The sequence below is a fragment of the Pollachius pollachius genome, assembly GCF_949987615.1.
Source record: "Pollachius pollachius genome assembly, chromosome: 15".
Taxonomy (NCBI): domain Eukaryota; kingdom Metazoa; phylum Chordata; class Actinopteri; order Gadiformes; family Gadidae; genus Pollachius; species Pollachius pollachius.
In genome coordinates, this window is record NC_136948.1 from 8,834,762 (window position 1) to 8,859,858 (window position 25,097).

The following is a 25,097-nucleotide window of genomic DNA, read 5'->3' on the forward strand; positions in this document are numbered from 1 at the left end:
GAGCATGCTGCCTGCTGCCCAGGCAGAGCAGAGGTTTGTGCACAGCACTGGGGAACAGCGGCCCAATGGTGGTGGGTAGAGGGAATCCAAAACCTTAGTTATAATTAAAGTGTTTCAAATCCCTGACCTTTGTCATGGGTTATTCATTATTGATCTCAGCTCTAAGTTTAGCAGTAATTGCATAATTGGAAACCGTAAGGGGAAAATCCATGACCTCGAAACATCATGAGCAAGAAGATCATCAGACACATGATGAATGCCTGTGTAACTTATAGGGTCTCTCCAATGTCTACTCGTCTAGTAGACATCCCTCTTATTATCATGTACCATTGAAAACAAAGTGGTCATGTATATTTGCTGCATGTATTTAACATAACCTGTTCAATCCACAAAATGAGGCCCATCCACGAAGCTATGAAAGCATATTCATGGAACTTCTCAGCCATGAGAGACATGTCTTGAGGAGAATGTGGAAGGAGACTAGACGTGACGGTAACAAGTCTAGTCACAAATCTGACAGCACCCATCGACATGCCCTCGATGGACATTGAGAAAAGACACAACTAATGGCAACACACATAAATCATTCGTTAATGAAGGCAGACAACCGGATAACCTAAATAAAGGCTAATTGGCTTAAAAAAAATGGGATGCAATTACTACTAATGGGCAAGTTCCTCAGGCCTTATTTCATGCGCTGATAAAGAACACTCGGATAACACTGAGGTCAGGCTAGGTGAAGAAAGCATACGCCATTAGCTGCTATATCGCCTGTGGCCTCCCCAGTAAAACCCTTCATTTCGACCCTTAACAGGTCTCTAGGTCGGGGACGGGGAGAACATAAACAAAGGCTTGCCTAATTGATCGGTAGATGGTGTGTCTGATTAAATGACCTAAACAAAGAAAGAAATATCCCGCTGATGTTTGGGTAGAAGACATGCCCGCCCACGGAATTCATTGATCCGTGGTGAGTTAGAAAGAAAATGTAGACACACGTTACAAAGCAGATATAGGAAGGTAACTTCATACTCTAGAAGTAAAAAGCCAACATTGATTGAAAAAAAGTAAGCAGATGTAGCAGAAAAGGTTGCTCTGTGGGTATGCTTATGGCAATACTTACGGTGTTTATTTCTCGACAGTCAAATTTTTTTATTCTATTACTCTTTTCTCTTTCAAAGAAAATGATATGTTTCACTTGAAGCAAAATGTCAGTCTCATTACATGAAAGCATGCAGGGAATGTGGAATCTAGACTTTAAACTGAAAACGTAAAAAATATTTGATAAGATAAATGCTCTACATGGAATTCAAATAGATTTCCTGTCAGAGTACATTGTTCTAGTTCAAATAAAGGTATTCTAATGCATTCCTCTTTTAACACACTGCTCAGTTCATATAACACTGGGAAAATGACCTCAACTGATATTTACATTGTTGGAGTAATTGTGATTTCAAATACTATGAGGAGGCATCATGTGTAAACCACAAAGATACTAACTACCGGTACAGGTATAAATGATTCACGACGCAGGCCATAATAATCTTCCCACAATGAAAATTGCTTTACATTCCACTTTCCGCAGAAAAGGTGTCATTCCATTTCGATCCTTCCACTCTGTGTCATTGCATTTTTTCAATATCACAATATCACACACACACACACACACACACACACACAGTCTTTGAAAGGTAGCATTTATCTATCTTTGTTGGCTTTAAACTACCAATTGCTCCAGCTGTTTGTCAGACAGAGGAGAAGTCCTCAAAGAACAGAAGAAGAGCGAGAATACATTTAACTAGATACAGTATATCATATTTGAAGATAACAAAATTGAAGATAATTAGGTTATGATAAATATGACAAAGGGACAAAAGTAGAGAAACAATAAGGCAAAGCATGAAGAATGACGAAAATCATAATAAATCCCACAAATAGAAGGAATAAATGCAAGGAAGGATAGAACTAAGAAGGGGCGTTGTAGAAAGGGAGTGTTGCTCCTACGTTACAGCTGGTCAATCAAGTAACAGGAAAGATGGAGGGAGTGGTAAAATAACAGAGAATATAACTTTATATGAGCCATCCTCATGTTGGTCAGGGGTTAGGAGGCAGGGAAAATTATGATAGGGAAGATACCTAGAATAAATGATCAGTGTCTGGGGAAAACCTCTGAGACTACTTCAAACTTGGATGATAATCCAAGCGAAAAGGAATGGCAAAAGAGTGAAGATGTTGACTTGCAGCAACGTGGACCATAGAAATACAAATCAATCGGCTAGCGTCCGACTGAGGCACATATTCATGGCAATGGTGAAGTATTAAAGGTGTTGATGGAGAAAAGCTTGACCCTGAGATCCTGAGAAATAAACAGAACAGTATCGGACCCAACATAGAGCAGGGGGAGGGCTGATGGATGGAGGCGAGTCATGGAGGTCAGTCACCACCATGTGCATATAGTAAACATTGAAGTGTGCACCGTTTTTCTGTTTTACTTCAGCAGAACCTAACTTTTCCTTTGAAGTTTAATTCAAACAAAGTGTACACAGTGTTTAAATGATGTATAACTGAATATAAATATTAAGCTTCAACAGAGTCGAAGCATGCATCATAAATAGGCATGCAGAACCCCTTCTCGTTCCCTCGAAGGCAATAAAAAGCTGTTCAAAATGCAGCCCGCCTGAGTAGGATTACTTTGAGATTGTATTCCTGATTTTGGAGCCGATAACACATTTCAGACAAATATTTAGCTGATATTTTACTGGAATACTCTTGGCCAGAAATTTCTCTGAACACCTGTGACAATATAAACACTGTGAGCTTATCCTAGCTATCAATGTGATTAGACGTCGGCATTCCTCTGTTAAAAAATAGTCTCTTAAAAAAAAAAAGACTCTTAAAAAATTAAGTCCATGACCAACAACAATAAGAAAGTGGTTGATGAGATTAAGCCTTAAGATTAAGCCTCAAAAAAAAGTTATTTCTTATGTTATAATGGGTGATATTATATCCTCTGTGTGTGTCTGTGCGCGTGCGTGCGTGCGTGTGTGTGTGGTCAAATAACTGAAACCATAGATCCCAATAGATGTCTGTTTGAATCAGAGCTGATTGCAATCTTATATTCTGAGCCACAAGGCAAGCCGTGTGGATTGAAAGAAATTAGAAACTAGTCATTGCAATCATTATTTGCTCATTCAAATTTCAACTAATTGAAGTGGGAATATTCTGGGCTTTTTGCTTCAGAACCCTGCAGATCTCCTACGTACTCCACCCTTAAACTCTTTAGCAAGGCAGGGCATCCATCACCGATTGCTGTCAGCCATCTCTCCCTCTGCCCATTTTAAACCGTGAAATATATTTTTCAATCTCTCTGGCTCTTTCTCATAGCCTCATTTTATTCCTCCCCTGCTTTCCTCCATGCCCCTTCCCCATTCACTTTGATTTGAGTAGATGGGATTAAGAAGTCAAGTGATAGATAAACCTGTTTTGGACCAAGGGCCGAACCCTTATAGCTAGCAGCCAATTTGACCAGTACAGCACCAAAGAACTTTTGTTCCGTCGGCAGAAATCTTTTGCCATGTTAAGCACTCCTCTAGGATATGAGCATCACTTGTTACGGTCCCTCGGCCCTCACTGTGTCTTTTACACAAGCAATTGTTGAGAAAGATGATTATTGAAGAATACCATCAAATATACCCAATGCCAAATATAATTTTGCACAGGATTAAATCATTAAATTCCCCCCCCCCCCCCAACACACACACACACACACACACACTTTCCCCTTCCCCTGCACTCTGGATTGTAGATAACATAAATCCAATCCCTCTCTTTTTTAAGAGACTGATAGAGTTAACTCCAGATACACTGGCTCAGCAAATCCCCATGCGGAACACTTCAAAATCAATACGGGCAGCTTTTAAATGATGTAAGAGTTATCGGCTCCCGGATAGCGCACCACTGTGGAATCAAATACGGCCCGGAATTTATTGCATCTGAAGGTGTCAATCGTCCATTACCGCGCAAACACGATCTGAGCGTGGGTTTTCATACTCCAAATCGCACTAGAGCTGGGACTCTTTCCTCCTACTTTTACTACTAGACCGCCGTAGCATGACAGCCCTCAGGTCTGAATGAAGGCATGAGAAGAGGCGTCCTTGAAGGTAAAAATAAGGGGAAAAATGAAATTTCGGCGTGGATGAAATCACGTGACTGCAGGAAATGACGCTAGGGCAATCGTGACTCTACCCGTCATGTCCACCATGAACCTCACGAGTCACGACCGTAGCACGTTATTTGTTCAAGGGCCTATCTCGAAAGCTTTCGTGTCAAAAAATGTCTGTTAAGTCACTATCTATCGCCGAATGAGGCAACACAATAGAGTGGCAAAGTCACGCCTCTTCCGGTAGAGCCCATGGGACCTATGAGATCGAAAAATATGAATGGGTTTCAATGGAGAGAAAGTAATTATTTTCAGGTCCCAGTCTTTATATGCCCTGGATTACACATATGTTGTTTGTGGATTTAAATTATAATTTTTCATACAAAGAAAACTAAAAAATTCACGAAGAAGTTTGATAAAGTTAGGTTTTGTCTGAGGCCGCTTTGTGAACCACAGCTCCTCACGCGAATGATATACATCACCACCCGCACTTGGAACACCGGTACAGACATGGCGATCTCTCTGCTCCACTTCACCGCTTTTTTCCAAGGGGAGGATAAAGCATCGAAAGAGGTGAAAACCATTATAAGTCGGGGCATGTGGAGAGTTTCAGTTATGCCGATGGGGAGATTGTCCACGCAAGTCGCACGGAGCGTGACGTCACATACGAGACATGTAGTCTTTCTCATTGTGTTTTCTCTACAGCCTTGACATGAAAAATTATCATTTAAATCCACAAACAACATATGTGTAATCCAGGGCATATAAAGACTGGGACCAGAAGATAATTACTTTCTCTCCATTGAAACCCATTCATATTCTTCGATCTCATAGGTCCCATGGGCTCTACCGGAAGGGGCGTGACTTTGCCACTCTGCCACTATAGTGAGTGAGCAACATGTTCCACTGCTGAAAGACCCTGCAGTTGCAGTATTATGAGCGTTATGAATTGGGTGTCGGTGGCGAGACTGTTAGCATCACTGGGAAAATATGTCGCCAAATGTAATCAAAAGGAAATCTTTAAGATGACCACATTACAATAAATGTATTGAGGCCAACCATGAAACATGTATGAGACACTAAAGCTAGCAGTCTGTCTGTTAGTCACCCTAAATTTAAGGAGTGACATTCTGATGTTATTGCCAGCAGGGCCTTTTGCACAAACGTGCAAGTGTGGATTGTTCAGATTATTCAGTTTCCTCCATTCACAAAACAATAAAATGAATGCAATATGAATTGTGTGCTATCCCGACCTTTCTTTATGAGACACACCTGGATGTAAGAAAACGCCAGAAGCTTGAATGTACATAAAATATTCTCCTTGTCCGGGTGATGGATGTATACTACTAAATGGACAGCACAACCCAATTTGTATGTACAGGTCATGGTAGTAGCATTCAAAAATGTGCTTGTGCGTGTGTCCTTGCAGTTTACATCCTTAAACATAAGTCAAGTCAAAGGTTTGTTGGCAAATAGATTAAATGTCACCTATGACAGTAGCGTGTTGTATGCAATGGGATGTTCCATTGATGAGTTATTGGTTCATGATGTGTGCTGAAATCGATGTATATCTACATCTGAAGCGCTGCAGTGTACAGTCATAAATCACACAAAACATGGATGGATCAATGATTACAGCAAGGTCAACTTTGCTAACTTTGGAGCTGGCGACGACAGCAAAACTAATATTTGCCATGAATTTCAGGGGATTTACTAAAGAAAAGGTGGGGTCGATACTGCTCTGGGAGTTTTTTCATTGAGTTTGCTTCGATGAAATAGGCCCACCTAAAAGTGTCTTCCCTTTCCCTGTAAATTAAATTTGAACCAATCTCCATACACTTAAGGTTGACTGTGAACCCTGAACATGATGTAGTGTAAATAGTTGCTCCGTTTGAAGTATATTAAAGCCAGAAGTGCATCTGAGGAATATCACTACTCAGGTAGGGTGGACTAATGAAAGACAAGGTGAATATTAACTAATTTTGAGTAGGTGCTTTGCAGGCTCCTTAATGAGTTTGAATTGAGCTGACAGGAGGTCACTGAGCCTACTTGATGGTCCACCTAACCCCTTAGCTTCACTGGAGCCATCAGGGTCGCGTTTAGTGGGTGTTCCGTCTACTTTGTCATTTGGCTGCCATAATTATCAATGGAATAGGCTCTGTTCGAGTGAAAAGAAAATTGCAAAGTTTCAATTCTCTGTGAACACGCCAGGGTGAACTCGCCATTTTCACTCATAAATTAACAATCCTCATAGAGATTCTTTAAAATGGACAAAAGGTTTGTCACACGTATAAAGGCAAATTGACGTGAGGCTGATGGCGGCCTGACAAAGCCTTTTCAGTGGAGCTCAGGGGTAAGTGGCAGGTGACTATGAAGGTAAGGCAGTGAGCCAGGAGCTGGGGGATTCAAATAATGAGTCAAAATAGAAAGATGCCAGGATGGACTGAGATGTAATATGATGTGATGTGGGCATGACGTGTGGATAAAAGCTATTCATAACCTTCATAATCCTTCTCCTTCCTATCCCCTCTTCTTGCCATTGTGTCACCTTGTTCGTCCCTGACTGCCTCCTGCCCTCTCTCTCCTGCTTTCATCTATCCATTACTTGAACGTTTTAAGCAGAGGAAAAAAACTGATGTGGTGCAGATTTTTGTGTGTGTGTGTGTGTGTGTGTGTGTGTGTGTGTGTGTGTGTGTGTGTGTGTGTGTGTGTGTGTGTGTGTGTCTGATGGTGTGATTGATAGTGATGGAGAAAAGGGAGCAAGAGGGGAATGTTGAGATCTTTCCTCAGCTCCTGCAGATGTTTTTATCTGTGTTCTTCAGGGAATATTGGACACCTCTCTGGTGCTAAACGTGCTCCTCAACGTGCCCATGAGTTATCATGTCTCAAGTGTGGACAAAAAAATAAATTAAAAAAAATGAAATGGGCCCGTATATCTGACTATCTTTTAGATAAATTATTTCAGTTTTTGCCAGGTTAAAGAGAACCAAAGCCAAAAACTACAAATCATGTATAACACAATCTTAATCATAACATGTGTCATACTACATGTAATTCTAGATGCAGAGATTAGGAGGTGAGTACTCCCATTTACCGACTGGACCGTCTCATTTTAGGTATTTAAACATATCCATTGCTAACCCTCCTGCTTCCAGTTGGACTAGAGCAAAAAAAATGATAATTCCGCAATAAGATGGCTAGACATCTCTCCGATATTTACCTGAAATAATTGGATCCCTCTATGTCAGACGGTTCCTAAATACATAGAGGCTAGATGTTCCATGACATACACATGGTCAAAGAGGGGGTCTCATATGAAATGTCTGGGATTTCAATTATCAGGAGAAAAATGCAGCCTGATTTTTCAGACTTATGATATTTTTGCCATTCCATGATAAATATCTGTTGGAAAGTGAAAATGTATTATATTGTCTTCATTGAGATAACAAATTGTATAAGTTTGCAGTTCTGGTTAAAAACTTGCAAGTATAAGTATGATTTTTATAAAAGGAATATAAATAATGAAACATGATACAATGAATCACACTGATTATGTGGAAATCATCATTCTGTTGACAATTGTGCATTAAAATAGAGGGTTTTCAAGACAAGCATTTACACGTGTCAAAAATTGCATTCATAAAGACTAACTAATCTTCTTTTCCCTCGGACACAGATTGTATATGGATTAATCCAATTTGCTGGGGAATGCTTAAATAAAGTTGACTATTACATTTTTAGTAAGATAGTTTGACAAGAACAAGAAATCTTATTATAGGCATGGCTGCCGCTGACACAGCTATGTTTTTTTGTCACTGCAAAACAACTGCTGAAACACCACCAAGGTGGCGATGTCAGTCCCTCCTGTACGAGTGAGGTAATTCACGGGTCAGAGGAACAGATGATCAGAAACACGTGTGGTGGCATCCGGTTCGGAACAACACACTCCTCTTCCTGGCGGCTGCTTCCTAAACGTCTCCTCAAAGTTTCCATCTTGTGCAACGCTTAATCAAACATCAACGAGGAAAGGAAATCCAACTGAGGCCGGAATCCGTAGTGGTGATATTGCAAACTGCCCAAGAAAGAATGCCAAAGACCAACCCCACCTCATGTGTTGGCTAGCCAACCGTGATGTCACAGCGACCAGCTGTGACTTCAAATGCAGGTAATGGAAGAGAGCCTTATTGGATCACACTGAAAGTCCGGGCGATACTTTTTCCTAGAATTCACGAATTGTTTATGTCCTGTTCTTCCTTACATTCCACTGAGGCCTCTTTCCGGAGCAGATGAAAACAATTAGCTGGGTTGTGAAGAGGAATGCAAAAAACGAAAACAAGGATATACTCTACAAGGATTGCATATTTGGTCAGGAAAAACAGTTTAGTTGCATCGCTGAAACCCTTGAGCTTAAGTGTACAACAATAACTCATCACTGGGGTGCCACTAAGCAAGGACAGGACCAACCCAATCCAATTCAAAATCCCATGTTCCTATTCATTTCTCATTTCTCATTCTTTTAAAGTCAGGGTTTGGGCTAAAGCAACAATGGCCGGGCATTTCGACACTGCAACTTATCTGCATCCTCCAAAGATGTACAATCTTAATCCTGTGTTGAAGGGAACCATCACCCCACCACTTTCACTGGATAACTGCTCAGAAATAAAAACAATAAAATGGTTTCCATTGAATTTCCCAGAATGGAAGGGGAGATCCAGGCCGAACAGAAGGCTAGAGGAAGAGGACACTGAGGGAAGGTTTGGCCAATGGACTTGTAAAGGGGGAAGTCAGCATCAATGAGGCGGGTCTTGATGCTTCAACGCGCGTCCACACACACACACACACACACACACACACACACACACACACACACACACACACACACACACACACACACACACACACACACACACACACACACACACACACACACACACACACACACACACACACCAAGGCACAGTTGGAAAGAAACGGATGAAAACGAGGGCTTTCTCATTTTCTCAATAAACGCACGCATCATCCAATGCGTGTGTTTATTTTCCTTTCAAACAGCTGGTTACAGGCACATCCATCTTCAGGTGCAGTCGGTATGTGCATGATTGAAGTTGGCTTTCAGTGCATGACATGAGGCCTCCCTCCTCCTGCCCTCAGCTCTCATCTCACTTTTCAAAACTTTCAAAACCTTTGGGTTAGGCTCCCATTAAGGAAATGTCATATCTTGTGCCAAAACAATTATATTTACACCGATTGTAATTTGATCAATTAATAGTTTAAGTGATAATTACAAATGCACATGAATAAGGTATGTTACCTAATCTATACTTGTCGGCTCTACTCTCCTATGATGGGCATTTTTACTTGTGATGCACGGCCACATACTATGGCAGTTTGGCCCGTTGGTTTCCAGCTGTAGTATCTGCTTCCGAGGGGAGCTTGGCTTGACAACTCTCCAGCCTCTATACATGTAGGCATGCATTCATCTTCCAAGACTGCTGTTATGTTAGCCCATGACAGTCCCACAGAAGGCACCATTCTGCACAGCCCAACAAAGACACCCGAACCACACACATACAAACACACATATTGGAAAACACAAAAATGTGCAAACACACACACACACACACACACACACACACACACACACACACACACACACACAGCTATGAGATACAGTTACGATTATGAAAAAGATGAACAACATTCAGTCAACATTAGTGAAAAAAACAGTTTTGTGCTTTCAAGATATGAATCCTTGCCACGGAACGGTGTCTCTTCCTAATCAATAGAGCTCGTAAGTCCGCCCCTTCCAGTAGAACCCCATGGGACCAATGAGATCGTAAAATATGAATGGGTTTCAATGGAGAGAAATTAATTATTTTCTGTTCCCAGTCTTTATATGCCCTGGATTTTTACACATATGTTGTTTGTGGATTTAAATGATCATTTTTCATGTCAACAGTTTGACCGTTTATTGTGCAATTGTTCAGTTAATGGCTGTAGAGAAAACACAATGAGAAAGACTACATGTCTCGTATGTGACGTCACACTCCCTGCGACTGGCGTGGACAAGACAGACAATCTCCCCATCGGCATAACTCAAAATCTACACATGACGTACACGAAAAAAGCAGAGTAGAGAGAGTGGAGGAGTGGACAGAGACCAGAGTGGTGGTGACGTATATCATTCGCGTCAAGAGCAGCGAAGAGCTGTAGTTCACAAAGCGGCCTCACACAAGACCTAACATTATCAAACTTCTTCGCATTTTTTTTGTTTTCTTTGCATGAAAATTATATTTTATATCCAAAAACAACACATGTGTAATCCAGGGCATATAAAGACTGGGACCAGAAAATAATTACTTTCTCTCCATTGAAACCCATTCATATTTTATCTATATGTATCAAACCATCATATATCTGTTGAGCTCCTGTAACCTGCAAAGTCACAAGGACCCAGACAACCACGTGTATGTCACACAAATGCATATACAGTAAATGGTCAAATATGAACACAGAGAGATTCACAACAGTGTGTTTGTACCACCGAACGCAGGTCAGAGCTCACAGAGCTCATTTGACTTTGTGATAAGCCGGGGCACCTTAACCCAGCTGTGTGAATCCCACAGGCCGCCCGCCCGTCCGTCTGCACAACCCTGGGTGATGGATAAGATGTGACGCGTTCTGTTGATGAATGGGGTTGAAGCATTGCCATCAAGTAAAGAAGGCAATGCGGTGTAAATGATCCAGTGCTCCATTCAGTCTTGTACTGTAAATCGGAATGGAACCCGCCGTCAATGGTCGGCATCAATGAACATGTTCATTAGTGTTGAATGAGGGAGTGAGACATAGAGTGAAAGAGTCGTAGGAATAAAGTCAATTAACATGCTTTTCTGTGGACAGTTGGGAATTGGCTTTTTTGTCAGAAATAATGTGTCATTGCTGTTAATTAGGAATATTTAAAGCAAATCAAAATACGGTCATTGTCATGAAGATATGGCCGTAGAATGATTTTGTTGACAAAGGTTTGATATGGTGGATTGAGGGAATGGACAAACAATGAAACGTATCATCCCTGGAGTAGGCACACACACACACACAACTTACACAAGCCACATAAAACACACCAACACGAATGGGAAGACGGCTGTCAGAGAATACATCTATACATTCAATTCATTAGAAATGCAAACCAACCCACACACTTTAATGTATTCATAAACATTCACAAATACACCCACCAAGGATTTCGAAAGCCTGCCTACATTTGAAGGCACTTAGTCTAACCTTCCTCTCATTCACACACACACACACACACACACACACACACACACACACACACACACACACACACAAACTTGTTTAATAAAAATAGCCGAATCCTCCTCTCTGCATCTATCCACCAGACTGTCTGCTTCTGTTTTCCTGAGCAGAAAGCTTCTCAAGCCCCAAAGGTCTGGTTTCCTCTATCTCACTCACACACAGGCACACACACAGACACACACCGACACACACTCAAGAATAAAAACATCACAAAACAGGAAAACAGAAATAAAAGGGAGAATGTGTGAAGGCACATACAGGAGAATGGGAGAAGAACTGTCTCTCTCCTCAACATAAACAAATACAACCCACCCCCACGTCCACGAACATCAACTCCCCTGTGTGTTATTTGCAGCACACAGATTCTGGCGTCCCACTGCTCCTCTGCCAAACACTGCATGAGCAGGGCTGGGTTATGGGTTATACACCTGGGGGTGTTCCATGGAGCCACAGCATGGACTCCCCTGATCAAAGACTAAAGACACATCAAGTCAGTAAGTGTCTATGTCTTTACTGGCCTGCGTCCAGCCACGGTCTGTCTCTGTGTGTGTGTGTGTGTGTGTGTGTGTGTGTGTGTGTGTGTGTGTGTGTGTGTGTGTGTGTGTGTGTGTGTGTGTGTGTGTGTGTGTGTGTGTGTGTGTGTGTGTGTGTGTGTGTGTGTGTGTGCGTTTTTCTATCTATGCACATGTGTAAGTGTGTACATGCGTGTTGGAAGGAGATCAAAGGCATTCTAGAAATCCCAAATCCCAAGCAAACACTGAGGCCTCAGAGAGCAACAGGCCCACCCCCACCCTCAACCCCACCTCCTGCTGCTGCTGCTCCCTGTGGGTGAGCTCAGATCTACTAGCTTCTGTACCACTATACATTCTCCCACAGGTAACCCTCACTAGGGGGCTATTCCACTTATATTCAAGACTCAATCTTAACCCGCTGCTGTTTGATTTCTTATGAGAAAACGTGTTCATCTTGTTGTTGAGTTTTCCCCATTCTAGGATTTGGAAACGCATCAGGCATGCATTCTTGCTGCATATCCAGGCATGAGTGTTGTGATTGTGAAGTGTTGAAAATATTAATATTCCCATCTTACCCTTTATCCCTCCTCACTCTGTTTGAGACACAAAGAGGGTGAGGAGAACAGTTACACTTGAACGGACATGGTTTTTATGGAAGTGTTGCAATGTACTTGGGTTCCTTGTCTTTCTTTCACACTTGTTAAACTTGTGAGTTGCTAAGGATGCCAGGAACAGTCATGTCGCAACAACCTCAACTTTTGTAGGGAAAAAAGTGTTTGGTTTAGTCCCTTAGAATACTATACAATATACTTTACAATAAAACAATCATTCGTTTTAAACACTGATGTATAAAATGACCATTTCACAAAAACTAACAACTCCACACCATACATCGATTCTTTACAAATGTTATATTCCCGAGCAACGACTTAATGTCATCAGATATATCCTTAGGGTCGTTTTCTCACTTCTGTAACCGAAATACCAAGTTCTGCTACTGGCTTTCTACACTACAGCTCCAACTTTCAAAACATCTCACACACACACACACACACACACACGCACAAACACCCAGCACTGTGTAAAGGTGAAGTTAGGACAGGAAGGTAGTGCATTTCTGATTTTAGTCAGCTCTGGTTCTTACAGCCCAATGAACTTCAACAGGAACTAAAACAACTTTTTTTTACATTTCTCACACAAAACCTTTGTTCTCATTAGCGATCTGTCTAAATCAAACAACAACAAGACAGTGACCTTTTAACACAATAGTCCCTCTGAGACCAGACTTCTTTTCTGAAAGGAAGGGAGTTAGCTGCTCTGCTGTCCATTTAGCAGCACATCAGATTAAATTATTATTGTTATGCTTTGCTGGTAACTAAGTGAACTTTAAGGTTTTTCTGCCTTGAGGGTTAAAACCATGAAGTGATCAATGATCATTCAACCTTTCGGTTCTCCTATAGCAACAACACTTGCAACACAAAAACAAGAACAAACCACGGCAAATGTGGGGCGGCTGTCAGCTTTCTTGGAGGTCAATGATAGATGTAGTACTCTTAAACAAACACAGCAACATGTGCAACCAAACAGCCAATTCACAGAGCCATCGATCCCTCGATCCCACCCAACGACCTGCAGCGCTGTTCTAATGCTTCTAAGGCTGCAGTCACATGGTCAACTATGGATTTCATTGGCAATATACAAACTACCAGAATGAACAAAATACATAAAAAGGTATTTTTTTAATTTTACGGACAACATGTAGGATTTCTCCATGCATATATCTCTTTAAATTGGCCATGTGTTACATTGTTTGTTGTTAATTACTTGTTGTCATTTAAATAACATAATGTACATTTTTGTGTCGATTATATCCACTCGCGTCACCCCTATTGTCTGTTTTTAACTAACATATTAGTGATTATAGCTCATATTAGTTTATGAATTTGATTGTGTTAAAAAGTCAGTGAACCCACTATATCAGATGGAATTCGAACACCATGATATTTAAAAAAAAATGTGTTTTGGGTTGAGAGTTTTAGGAAAGAGGTGGGCGTGTTATCCCCATGGTAACGACCCACGCCAACTTTATGATACTCTTTTAGTACAGTCGTTGTGTATGAGCATTATAACAAGTAATGTTGTATATGAAATGCACCAAACACCGTAGCGTTATACTTCAGGTGTCCAGGAAGCCTAACCCTCACTCAGACAGGACATTAATTACATTGCTTCTCAAACAGAGCTTCACCATCCATGCACACTGCGTCGTTATACTATAATGTTATAATATTCACTTATATAATATAATCGTTCAAAAAGCTCAACTTTCTCTTGGACGCCACAGTCAACTGCTGCCCAGTCAGAGCTCCACACGTTTACCGGTGCCACCGGTTGAAGGTTCCCCTTTCGAGTGCCTCGACAAACACACCCATACGTCACGAAAGAACGCAACCTTGGTTCGCAGCAGAGTGGAACGTTCACATAGTGTTTAGGGGAGGATGGCAAAAACGTAGGATTTTACCCCTTTTGTCTCAAGGTTGGGGAAGCAGTGATAAAATGGTTGTCACAAGATAAAAGATTACTATGTTGAGGATCAACAGACCAATGAAGTTTGCATTCCCTTGTTCTCAATTTACTAGCTCGAGCAGGCTGCAGTACACTTATGGTATTGGAGGAATTTCTGGAATTTCTGACAGTCATTTTCAAACATATATCCACTGTAATTTAGGCAAAATAATGGGATGCATGGGCATCACTGTCACACCATGGTAACGTTCTTGTGACTGCTTGGTGGCGGTCAGCCTGTGACTGGGAAACAGCAGTGCACTGTGTCTATTCCTTCTATGGATGTCTCTTTGTTCACACATACTGTGGATTGCATAACGATGTCACTGCCTGGCTCAAGGCCTCCACTATCTGTCCCTTGAGCCATGTGACAAACACACACACACATACTGTTTAAGCACACACACACACACACACACACACACACACACACCATGCATTTTAAATAAGTAGAGCAGCTCTAGCTGGTTTAATAGTCATCCTCAGGCTGATAGCACACATACACATCAAACCCCACACAGAGACACACGCAAACACACACACACAGTGACAGAACAATGCTTGGATAGTGTAAAGTGAGTCCACATGACTAACAGTACAACAGTAAATTCCTTCACGACTCGCCTCAGCAATGGAAAGAAGCGAACATGTCACATCATTAAGAATCAACCATAACAGCCGTTGTTGTTGTTGTTGGGGCCCAACAAAAGAAACACAAGAGATTTGGTGGTGGTGGTTATGATAGGGACATTAACTGCACTTGAATGCAGTACTACATGGCAAATTATGTAACGTCCATCATTATGTAGACTATAGCATGGACCATGAATAGAATACATCAGTAGGTAAGGAAGCATTTTAAAATAGTGCATTCATTGAAGATTATGTCAGAACAGACGGACGACATCATAACAACAGAAGGCTTGAACTTCCCAACATGAGATGCAGAGTCCTACAAATATGGAATGGACATAAATGGAAGGACTAGGAACAGGATGAATAAAAAAAAGGAAGAGGACTGTTGTTGTCCTTTTCTTTATAATTGTTCTGTTCTTCTGAGCAAGAGGACACTTAAGTAAGTCTTTGTCATTAGTATGCCTTGCTTCCTTAAGAGGCTGCATATAAAAGCCAGCAACGCAACATGGATTTACAGCAATATTATTTTGTTTAATCCAGATTACATCTGGTACCAAAGTCTTAATCCTCATTTGATGGATTCAGTAAGGCTATGGTTGAATTAGCCGACCCTTCTACTTAACCTCTTAAAACTAGGAATTTACAGAGCACAAAAAGAGCACATTTCTGCACAGATAAAAAAATAGTTTTTATAAAGAAGAAGCATTAGAACTAATAACTACAGCAAGCAAGTTAAGATGGAATATGGAAAAAAAAAGCATGCCTACGGATTTTTGTGCTTATAAAACATGTTTATCCCTAAAGAAAAGCCTTCAGTGTTTGAAAGAAAGATGGTGTACCTTTTAAAAACGAGTACAGGGAGTGCTATAGCAAACATGGAGTCAATTATGCCGGACATGAATTCCCACTAGTCAATATTTAAGTTGTGACAAACCTTGAAGCAATATAATGTACCGCTGCCAAGAACTGCTGAATACAAGTTTGAGTTAACAGAAATGTCATGGATCTTCATAAGCACTTGTGTTGTTAGCTAAAATTATTCTCTTCAGCTATTTCAGGATAGAAATCTGAAATATCAAGCAATATTTCAGACTCAATGAGATTTTTTTGTAGAGGCAGTATACAGGCAGTTTGTAATAATAAATAAAACAACTGATTATAAGACAAAACAGAAAGCAAATACTGATGGCAAAGCTGGAGATAAAGTTATCCTGATAACCAAAATGAAAGAGAAAGAGGAGATAAAACCCAAAGTTTTGAAGAAGGAGTTTGGGCAGGAGAGTGTAGCGGTCAGGGTCCCCTCTCAGCAAAAGAGTACTGGGTTGGATTTGATCCCCGATGACCGCAGTCTGCCTTGTTAAGGTACCTGGTGAAGTTTTGGTTCGTTCTCTAGCTATGAACTAAATATAGGAAAAGGCGTTTTTTTTCCCATCAATCCACCTGAACTGGATATCATGCAGTATGATTTTCACTTCACTCTTTCCCAAACTACATTTAAATACTTGGAAATCAACGTTTCCCAAAATGTACCATAACTACTTAAAACAATTTCCCTGCACCAACAACAAACGTCAAAGAAGACCTTCAAAAGGTGCAGCTTACATCTCACTACCTATTTCAATGTTTGCCTCTCCTCCCCCCCTTCTTTTGGTGCATTACTCTCTCTTTTATAGATTACTCTCTTTAATATGGGGTAATAAAGCACCAAGGCTTCATAAATCTTTATCAAAGAGGAACAGATCAGAGGGAGGGTTGGGGTTAGCACATTTGTAACTTGACTAATGGCCAGGCAATATGCAAAACAATTTACCCTTGGCCTTGTACCCTGAAAATCAGTGGTGCCAGATGAAACCACATTCATCTTACTCTTCCTCCCTAAAAGCTTTGGTATGCCACACCAACAGACTTCAAGCAACATTCAACCAAAAACAACTTGACCTCTTCAGATACTTTTAAGTTCAGATCGACTACAATTTTATCACATCACAGTGAAGGTCTCCCAACAACTTATTTTGCACCCCCATGACCCAGGAGCACTAAATAATTTGGTTAACGTTTTTCCAATGTCATTGTGTTATTAGTTTTTAATTAATTTATCTTTATTTTACATCAATGTACCCAATTCATTAATGTTATTGCTCTTTGTCAAGGGAGGTGGTGGCGAGGGATTATTATGAAAACACTCTATATTACTGTACTGTGTTGTTTCATAAAATACCTATTAAATATGTTGACCCAAAACAAGTATGCCTTGTTTAGCTTCTTACCTGAGAGGCAGATGAAGGTCATGTAGTCTCCCTGGCCACCAGTGGCCAAGAAGGGGATTTTCTTCTTGGTGCGACGCTTGACTTGCACAGCTGCAAGCATCTTCTCATCGTTGGGCGTAAACACCTCCTTGTTAATAGTTGACTTGGAACTCATCTCTCAGGGCAGCCAGGAGCAGGTCTGGGTGGGAAACAAGTGAAACCAGAGGAGGATCAGAACCTCCCATCCATTTGGGCAGGAGGAAAATACATTGTCTGTTCAGGAAAGGGTGGCATGCTGTAGTTTGTTGTGAGCTCAGGAGACGGTACAACTACATGACCGAGACCAAGCATGACAATTGACTAAAAGGCACATATACAGTGCAGATACAAAATAAAGTAATGGATGGCCCTATGAATGATGTGATGTACTCTGACAACATAGTAGCTGAATAGTACTAATTGATAATATCATCAACATGGTGTTCAGGGAGATAGAGGGAGAGAGAATCACATATTTCCATGAAGAACGTACAAGGAGTTATTCTTCCGGTTTGTAACCCTAGTCGAATTCCGTCAAAATGAAAATGTACTTTGCATTCCCCTGCTTTAAACTTTTTGCATAACAAATATAAGTAGAGTTCAGTAGCAGAGAGAGAGCCTGTTAGTCTGAGAGAGTTTCTTAAAGCAGACTTGGCCAATATCCATGACAATTATAAAAAACTAAAATATCTGGCAAAACACAAACTGGACTCTTGAGATTGAGGAGTGATTGTGAAAGAATTTTTATGGTCAATAATAGGTAGAAAATTGCAAATTGGTAACTGACTGTGTTGTGTGGAGTAGTGGAGAATATTTTATTTCTAAAAATTATGTATGGCTGACCCCTTTTATTTCCAAATATCTTGGAGCATTGACCTATAAGCAAATCAAACCTACATCACAGAAAACCATGACTCCCTATTGAGCAATATTCTGTTCTCCAACTGCAAATGACTGTTGCTCCAAAGCAATCTACAGCTCAGTTTACCAACTACAAATACTGTTTGGGCACGCATAAAGAAAAGACCACACATTTAAAGACGCTTGCACTGCAAAATGTGTTTCCACACAAAGTTGCCAAACAACCACGTGTAAAGCTAATGAAAATAACATGCTGCATAACATCCATGAACTTCAAAGAAAGTCTTGAAGGTAAACTATAAGACACCACAAAAAACTGCAATACAAGCAGACAGCTGTTGGGGATTTTGGAACTCATCAGGAAATGGCTGTATTTAGGACAGTGATTTAAGCCTCACGCATATAAAAAAGATGACGAATTGTCTTTTGCTCATATATGGCTCGAATACGGTTCCAAACGGTGTCAAGGAGCATTAAGCACTGAATGTGGCTCACATGACTACCATGTCTGCCAAGGGACAGTGGTAATCATGTGTGCATGCATACATATGGTCAGTCTATGACTGTGCTATTCCATCGTCAGCAGCAGTACCAGCAGAGGAGGGGAGACTTCACAGTGTAAACCAGCTGAGGCTCTCTCTGTCATCACTAATCCGTTCAGAGAGCCCACCCCCACCACCCATTCCCCCTCCTTCTCCTTGTCTCCATCATCCAATGTGCACTCGAGAGGGAGAGTGAGTGAGAGAGAGAGGCCCCCAGCCCCCACTGGTCTGTCACCAGGCAGAGGGTAGCCCAAATCCCCCTGAGGTGGCCAAGCAAAGCATCGTGGGTGATCGTGGAAGCAGGGGGTGTTGAAGATTGAAGGGAGAAACGATGGAAAGAATGAGTGGGAGGTGAACAAGGAGCTGTAGGAGAAGGAAGCATAAAAAGGAGCCGCCAGGCAGTGAACAGAATCCGGCAAGCCACCATGCTGCCTGGCTTCTGGGTTGACTGATGCAATGCTCACCAAGCATGGCTGGAGAGAGGAGGGAACAGATGGAGCTGTGTTAGGGGGAAGCGAGGGGTAGACCTACACCAATATATCACTGGTTTCATTCTATTTCCCTGCAAAACAACCTCCACTAGCACCTTATCAGGGATGTGCCTCCGCCCCAGCTGACTGAGAGGGGAACAGGAGTTAGTGCTCCCTGGCTACGCTCTTGCCCAGGGTGTTAATATGGAATCTGTTTCCGTTGTTCACGGTGCCTCCGGAGACATCTTTGAAGAGGGGAAAACTTCCAAGTCGCCTGCGCCGCTACTTCAGCCGGCGCCGCGGCAACAAGCACAGCCAATCCAGGCTCTCCTCGTGGGGCAACAGATGCTTAGAGACCCCTGGCAGTAGCCAGGGCCTGAAGGCTGGGAGGGATTTCCAGGGACTCGGTGTGGAGTCTGTTAGCCACAATAGTCACACGCAGAAGGACCCAGAGGAAACTGGAGGTCCAGGCGGCCTATTTTATATCCCTTGATCTCTTTCCAAAGTGCAGGGAAGAACCAAATTGGTGGCTGAAGGAGCTTGAAAAGAGCCATTTCAGGAGGAACTACTGGTATAAATTAGTCTGTCGCTTTGATAATTGCATTGCTGGCACAGTTTGGAGAGTTTTTGTAGACAGTGCTTTAGAAGAAGTGTTTTTGCACAGAACCTTGTCAAACAAATGCCTAAAGAGGCTCAGCTCGCTCTTCCTCACATTGTTTGCAGTCGCCTTGATTCTAGTAACTTCTGAGTGAGTGAGTGAGTGAGTGAGTGAGTGAGTGAGTGAGTGAGTGAGTGAGTGAGTGAGTGAGTGAGTGAGTGAGTGAGTGAGTGAGTGAGAGAGACTGACTGTGTTTGCTCCATGGGAAACCAACATTCAAGTGCCTCATCCACATGAATTAGAGAGCACCCGACCAGGGAACTATAGCTTATCCCAAACTCCACTATGGATACTTATGTGATTGTTTGTGCAAGGCCATGGGCACAAGGCTGTTATTATTTGGATAGTAAGTGCACGGCAGAGGCACTCTGATTTTACCTCCTATTATCGCTTTAAGGATACAGAGGAACGGTGGCTAAGACCTTAATTACCAACAATGAGGCAGACAGAAGACTGCACACGCCCCCCTCATTTGAAGGCTAAATGTTTCTGTTTCACTACAAGTTTCCATCTGTACTTTTTGCTGTATAAATTTACATCTTGAATAGAAACTGATTCCTTGAACATGTTTCCACGTGGCATCAGACCAATATCCTATTCGCTGACACCCTTGGGGTGGTCAGGGGTCCAAGGGCCCAACTGAGAAATCTCCATCTTTAGTCTTAAACATGCAGAAATGATTTGCGTTGTGCAAAAATTACCACCACAACACCCCCTGGTTCAGATCTACAACCTGCTGTTTTCCTAATGTACGTTCACTTTAACAACAGATTTCGTTTGCAAACTTTCTGACCATCTATGTTGCCAACCGAGCGGCCCCATTGAAACTGTTTAACCAGCAGTGAAACTGAAACTGTTGAAACAAAACAAAAAGACTATAATAATCACAGATTATTAATGATTCTGCCCGGCAGGGGTTCAATGAGTACATACTCACTAGGGGGACATCAGATGTGAGAGCGGTTCTTCTATGTGGTCCCTGACACATTCTTGTACACGTAGGCACTGCTATAAGAATAAGGCCCTATGGCCTCTCTCTTCGTTGTCTGACCGATCTGATCTCAAAGCGTCCTCAATGTGTCTCCCACTTGCATTCACATCTGTACTGAGAGCTGTCCACTCGTGTTCGGATCACCCAAGACGAATGTTAATATCATTTGTGAACAGGTCCTCTTTTCAATCTCCCTTTGCAGGCGAACTAGGGGACATATCAAAACAAACAGAAAGTTTCACCTCAACTACGTCCACTTGCGTAATCTTGGTTAACTTCTGTTACCAACATTAAGGAGTAACTGATGACATCAAACCAGCTAGAGCACACAGCTTCACGCATCACAATTTTAGACAAACAACAGACTGTTTCTGCAGAGCTAAAATAACGCTCGGGAGCGAGTGGTGATCCCACATCAACACAAACACAGATGGTGGCTGTTAATGTTCCTAAAATAATGGAGGCCGGACTGTCCGCTCGGTCTGCATTTGTGCCTGCTGTTCGCTGATCAATGTCTCGGGCAGCCATTAAACTGGCCACACCATTACATAGCAACACACAATAACATAAATTATTCAGATGCCAAAACGTGCATAGTATTTCACATATTTTTCTGAATACACCATTAAGGCATTTTATTTGGGAACAATTTTAACTATTAATGTTTTATACAGATCACTACTTTTATACAGATCACATGTGTTCTTCTTTTTCTCAAGACAGAAGACAAAGCCATTTGTCTACTGTTAAGAACATCAAACTGTCAGTAGACTTACTATTCAAACAACGCTATGATTAAAGGGAACTGGTCTATTGCACACAGTAGCAATCTAGTGAATGACCCCTTACCCCAGAGGATAAACACTAGCCGGTCTCATTTATTTCCTGGGATATATACTGCAATAGCAAGCCATGGACCAGCCACTAATAGTGTGTGTCAAGCCCATACATTATGTCATTCTTTAACTGCCCGGGTTCTTAGAACAATAAAAATTTGAATGAGCTGCAGTCCAATAAGCCCTGAATGGTAATAAGGTTATCAAACAGCCGTCAATAGATATCGCTAGCATGGTAGCTAAATCACAAAATAAATTACCAACTGAATACCCCAGTATATTGACAAAGACCAGAGAGTTAACGGTTTACTTCTATAGCAATAAGGCCTAGTCTAGGTATAGCTAGACTAGGCCAGTTCGTCAAGACCCCAGGTCGACTGTGGACATTGTCTGTGTCCAGATGTAAATGGACCATGATTTTTGTCCAACCCACCCCATTTTGCGTTATAGGGGGAATCCGAAATGGGGCAGGTGGCTATCTATTGGCATCTTTAATATTCTGAACAAGGGTTTAGCAGGTCCCATTGCTGTATATAAGTTTTGTGAACTGCCTATTGCGCAGCCTCTATCTTTGATCCGAATTCTAACCAGTCATTTTAGTCTCTTGGTCAGTTAGCATGCCCAGTGGCATGGCAACTCTGAATCCAAACCAAATCAATTTGTAAGTTTGTGGGCACTGTTGGCAAAAACAACCAAGCCAGGGCCGTTCATATGGGCTTACTTGTATTGGACAAATCAATGTCAAAAGTTAGGAACTGCTAAACACTCGTTTGGAATATAATTGATGTCAATAACCAACTGCTCAGTTTCATCGCGAGAGGAGGCGAGTTGGACAAAATACATGGCTCACTTACTTCTGAACATTGAACATTTCGACGTTAACCTGGGGTCTTAAACCGTCCAAATCCTTTTAGTAGGTTTTGATTTATTTTTGGTTTTATTAATTTAATAGGAAGTAAAGTATTATTGTTTTTTATTGCATATGTGGTTTATTAGTATTTATGTATCCGTGGTCTATTTAGCATTCCAAGGGATGACTATTAAGATAACAAAGTTGGAATAAGGAGGACATTTTTGGGCTCATTGAAATTTCAATGGTTTATTGTTCTCCAGTGGTTTGTTTGGAAGGGAGTGTCGTAAATGACCAAGTGGAGATGGCCGATAAAGTGAGCATTATATTAAATAAAGCAGTTTATAACAGACACACTGTAATGCAATGAAACAAAAGGGTACCCAGATCTGTGATATGTTTGTGTTTATATGTTGGCCTTGATACCTCATGACCACAGCCTTTAGGGAATTTTTATTTTACTTTTCTATATACAACACAAGAATGCTGGAGTTCAAAATGTAGAGTTCAGCAGTGGGAAGGGCAACGGCGAAGACAAGCATCTCTCATGGCTGACAAAAGACCCAGTTTTGCAGAGATAGCCAACAAAAGCAAAGAAGAAGAAGGAAGCCTGGTTGTAGGTTTCAGTACAAAGTGTGTGTAATATCTAGAGGATGCACACAGGGTTTCTGGCTGCACTGTTCAACCGTTGCAATGGCACTTGTTACCAAGCCATGGTTGTTGTCTTTTCCTTCATGGTGAAACAATACTCCCTTCATGGTGAAAAAGCACTGATGTGGGGAACTTATAGAATATTCTATCTGTGTGTTTTCAAGGGGCTGGGAGAGGATCGTTAATTTGCACCAAATACAGGGTTTCCCTCATTTGTTGAAGCATCCATATTAGTTTAATTGAACCATAACGCAATGTAACACAGTGACACGCAGTGAGGTTCCACAGGGAGGTGTTCACTGACAATAACACAAACCCCCATTTCAGTGGTCACCTGTATCAATCTTCTTAGGCAGAAAACATAGTAGTGTATATCGATCATACATATGCCAGCCCTACATAAAGACTTGTATTCAAATCCACCTCATCTTAAAATAAAACTACATGCATTCACATTGATTCAAATTTCACAGATTAAAACATCGAACCACATTATTTTTGGTTAAAAATACATAAATGACAGACTAGAAGGATCAACAAATATGGGCTTTTAATGTCTTTGTAATTTATATATTTGATTGTTACAACTTCTGTGCATTTAGTAATGAATAGATACAGCTAAAGCACAGAGGGCTAAAATGGTCAAACCTTGCAGCTTTGTTACACCATAAAGAGCTGGACAACTGCCCAACTATTTGTCATCAGGCAGAGAGATCAGAGTACAACGATTTGGAGTGCGTTGTATGGGAGAGGGAAGACCTTATCGTGTTTACCCATGTTGTATTGTCTTCTACACTATGGGTGACGTATTGTATTGCACTCCACAAGCGCGCACGCGCGCGCACACACACACACACACGATGTTGCGCACTGTTACTGTGTGCTATCTGGGACCATAACAACCAAACCAATTACAAGTATGCTCGCATACAGTCAATGTTGCATTATGATGTATGCCTAGATACCCGACAAGAAATCGGCGATATCATATAATAATCACAAACGATGCATTTACTCCAAACAGCGTGTATCATTGTTCAACTGTTGCACCTTTCACTGTTAAAATAACCGTGGACAAATCCGGGAACGCCAGTGCACACACGCGTGACCGCGCAACACACCCACACGCAACGCAGGAACAAATACCCGCCACTTCTTTCAACAACTATTGACATACATTGTCAATATTCTACGTATCAAAAATGAGACAGGTAATCACTCAACTTTAAAAGTTATTCATGAAAAACAACAAGCGTCGGTACAACACAGTAGGCTTCCAATTTAAAGTAGATAAATAAGACCCTTGATAAAAGGAGCGACTGTGTCGTTTTACTCACCTCCGTTTCAGCGACTTGATCCACGTGTGCGTTATGCGTTTGGCAGCCTCCAAGCAGCCAGTAAGCCAACTTTTTTCAAACAGCTGCTGTCCGGTCTGTTATCTTTTCAAACAGAGTGACTTCGCAATTAACATCGCGACTGGTTTCGGTTCCTGAACGGCCTTTTGTATCTGACCAGCGGGAGTTTGTTGTACTTTGATCCTTATGCTGAGGGGCTCTCGCAGCACGATCGCTGTCTCGGAGGAAAAGCAGTAGCAGGTTCCCAGACAGACGGACCAATCACGTTCATTTACTACGTAGCTTGCTCTCTCTCTCTCTCTCTCTCTCTCTCTCTCTCTCTCTCTCTCTCTCTCTCTCTCTCTCTCTCTCTCTCTCTCTCTCTCTCTCTCTCTCTCTCTCTCTCTCTCTCTCTCTCTCTCTCTCTTGG

General features: G+C 41.6%; 1 protein-coding gene across 1 annotated transcript in view; it reads right to left on the minus strand.

Annotated features, from left to right (window-relative positions):
• The window catches only part of stxbp6 (syntaxin binding protein 6 (amisyn)), a 50,044-nt gene extending 25,157 nt beyond the window's left edge, over positions 1-24,887 (minus strand). The window contains exons 1-2 of the mRNA XM_079752592.1: positions 24,671-24,887; positions 17,457-17,634 (exon numbers count right to left, since the gene is read on the minus strand). Coding sequence (XP_079608718.1) covers positions 17,457-17,610 — 154 coding nt within the window. The 5' untranslated portion in view covers positions 17,611-17,634; positions 24,671-24,887. The remainder of the gene's footprint in view (positions 1-17,456; positions 17,635-24,670) is intronic.
• Positions 24,888-25,097: the final 210 nt, after the last annotated feature.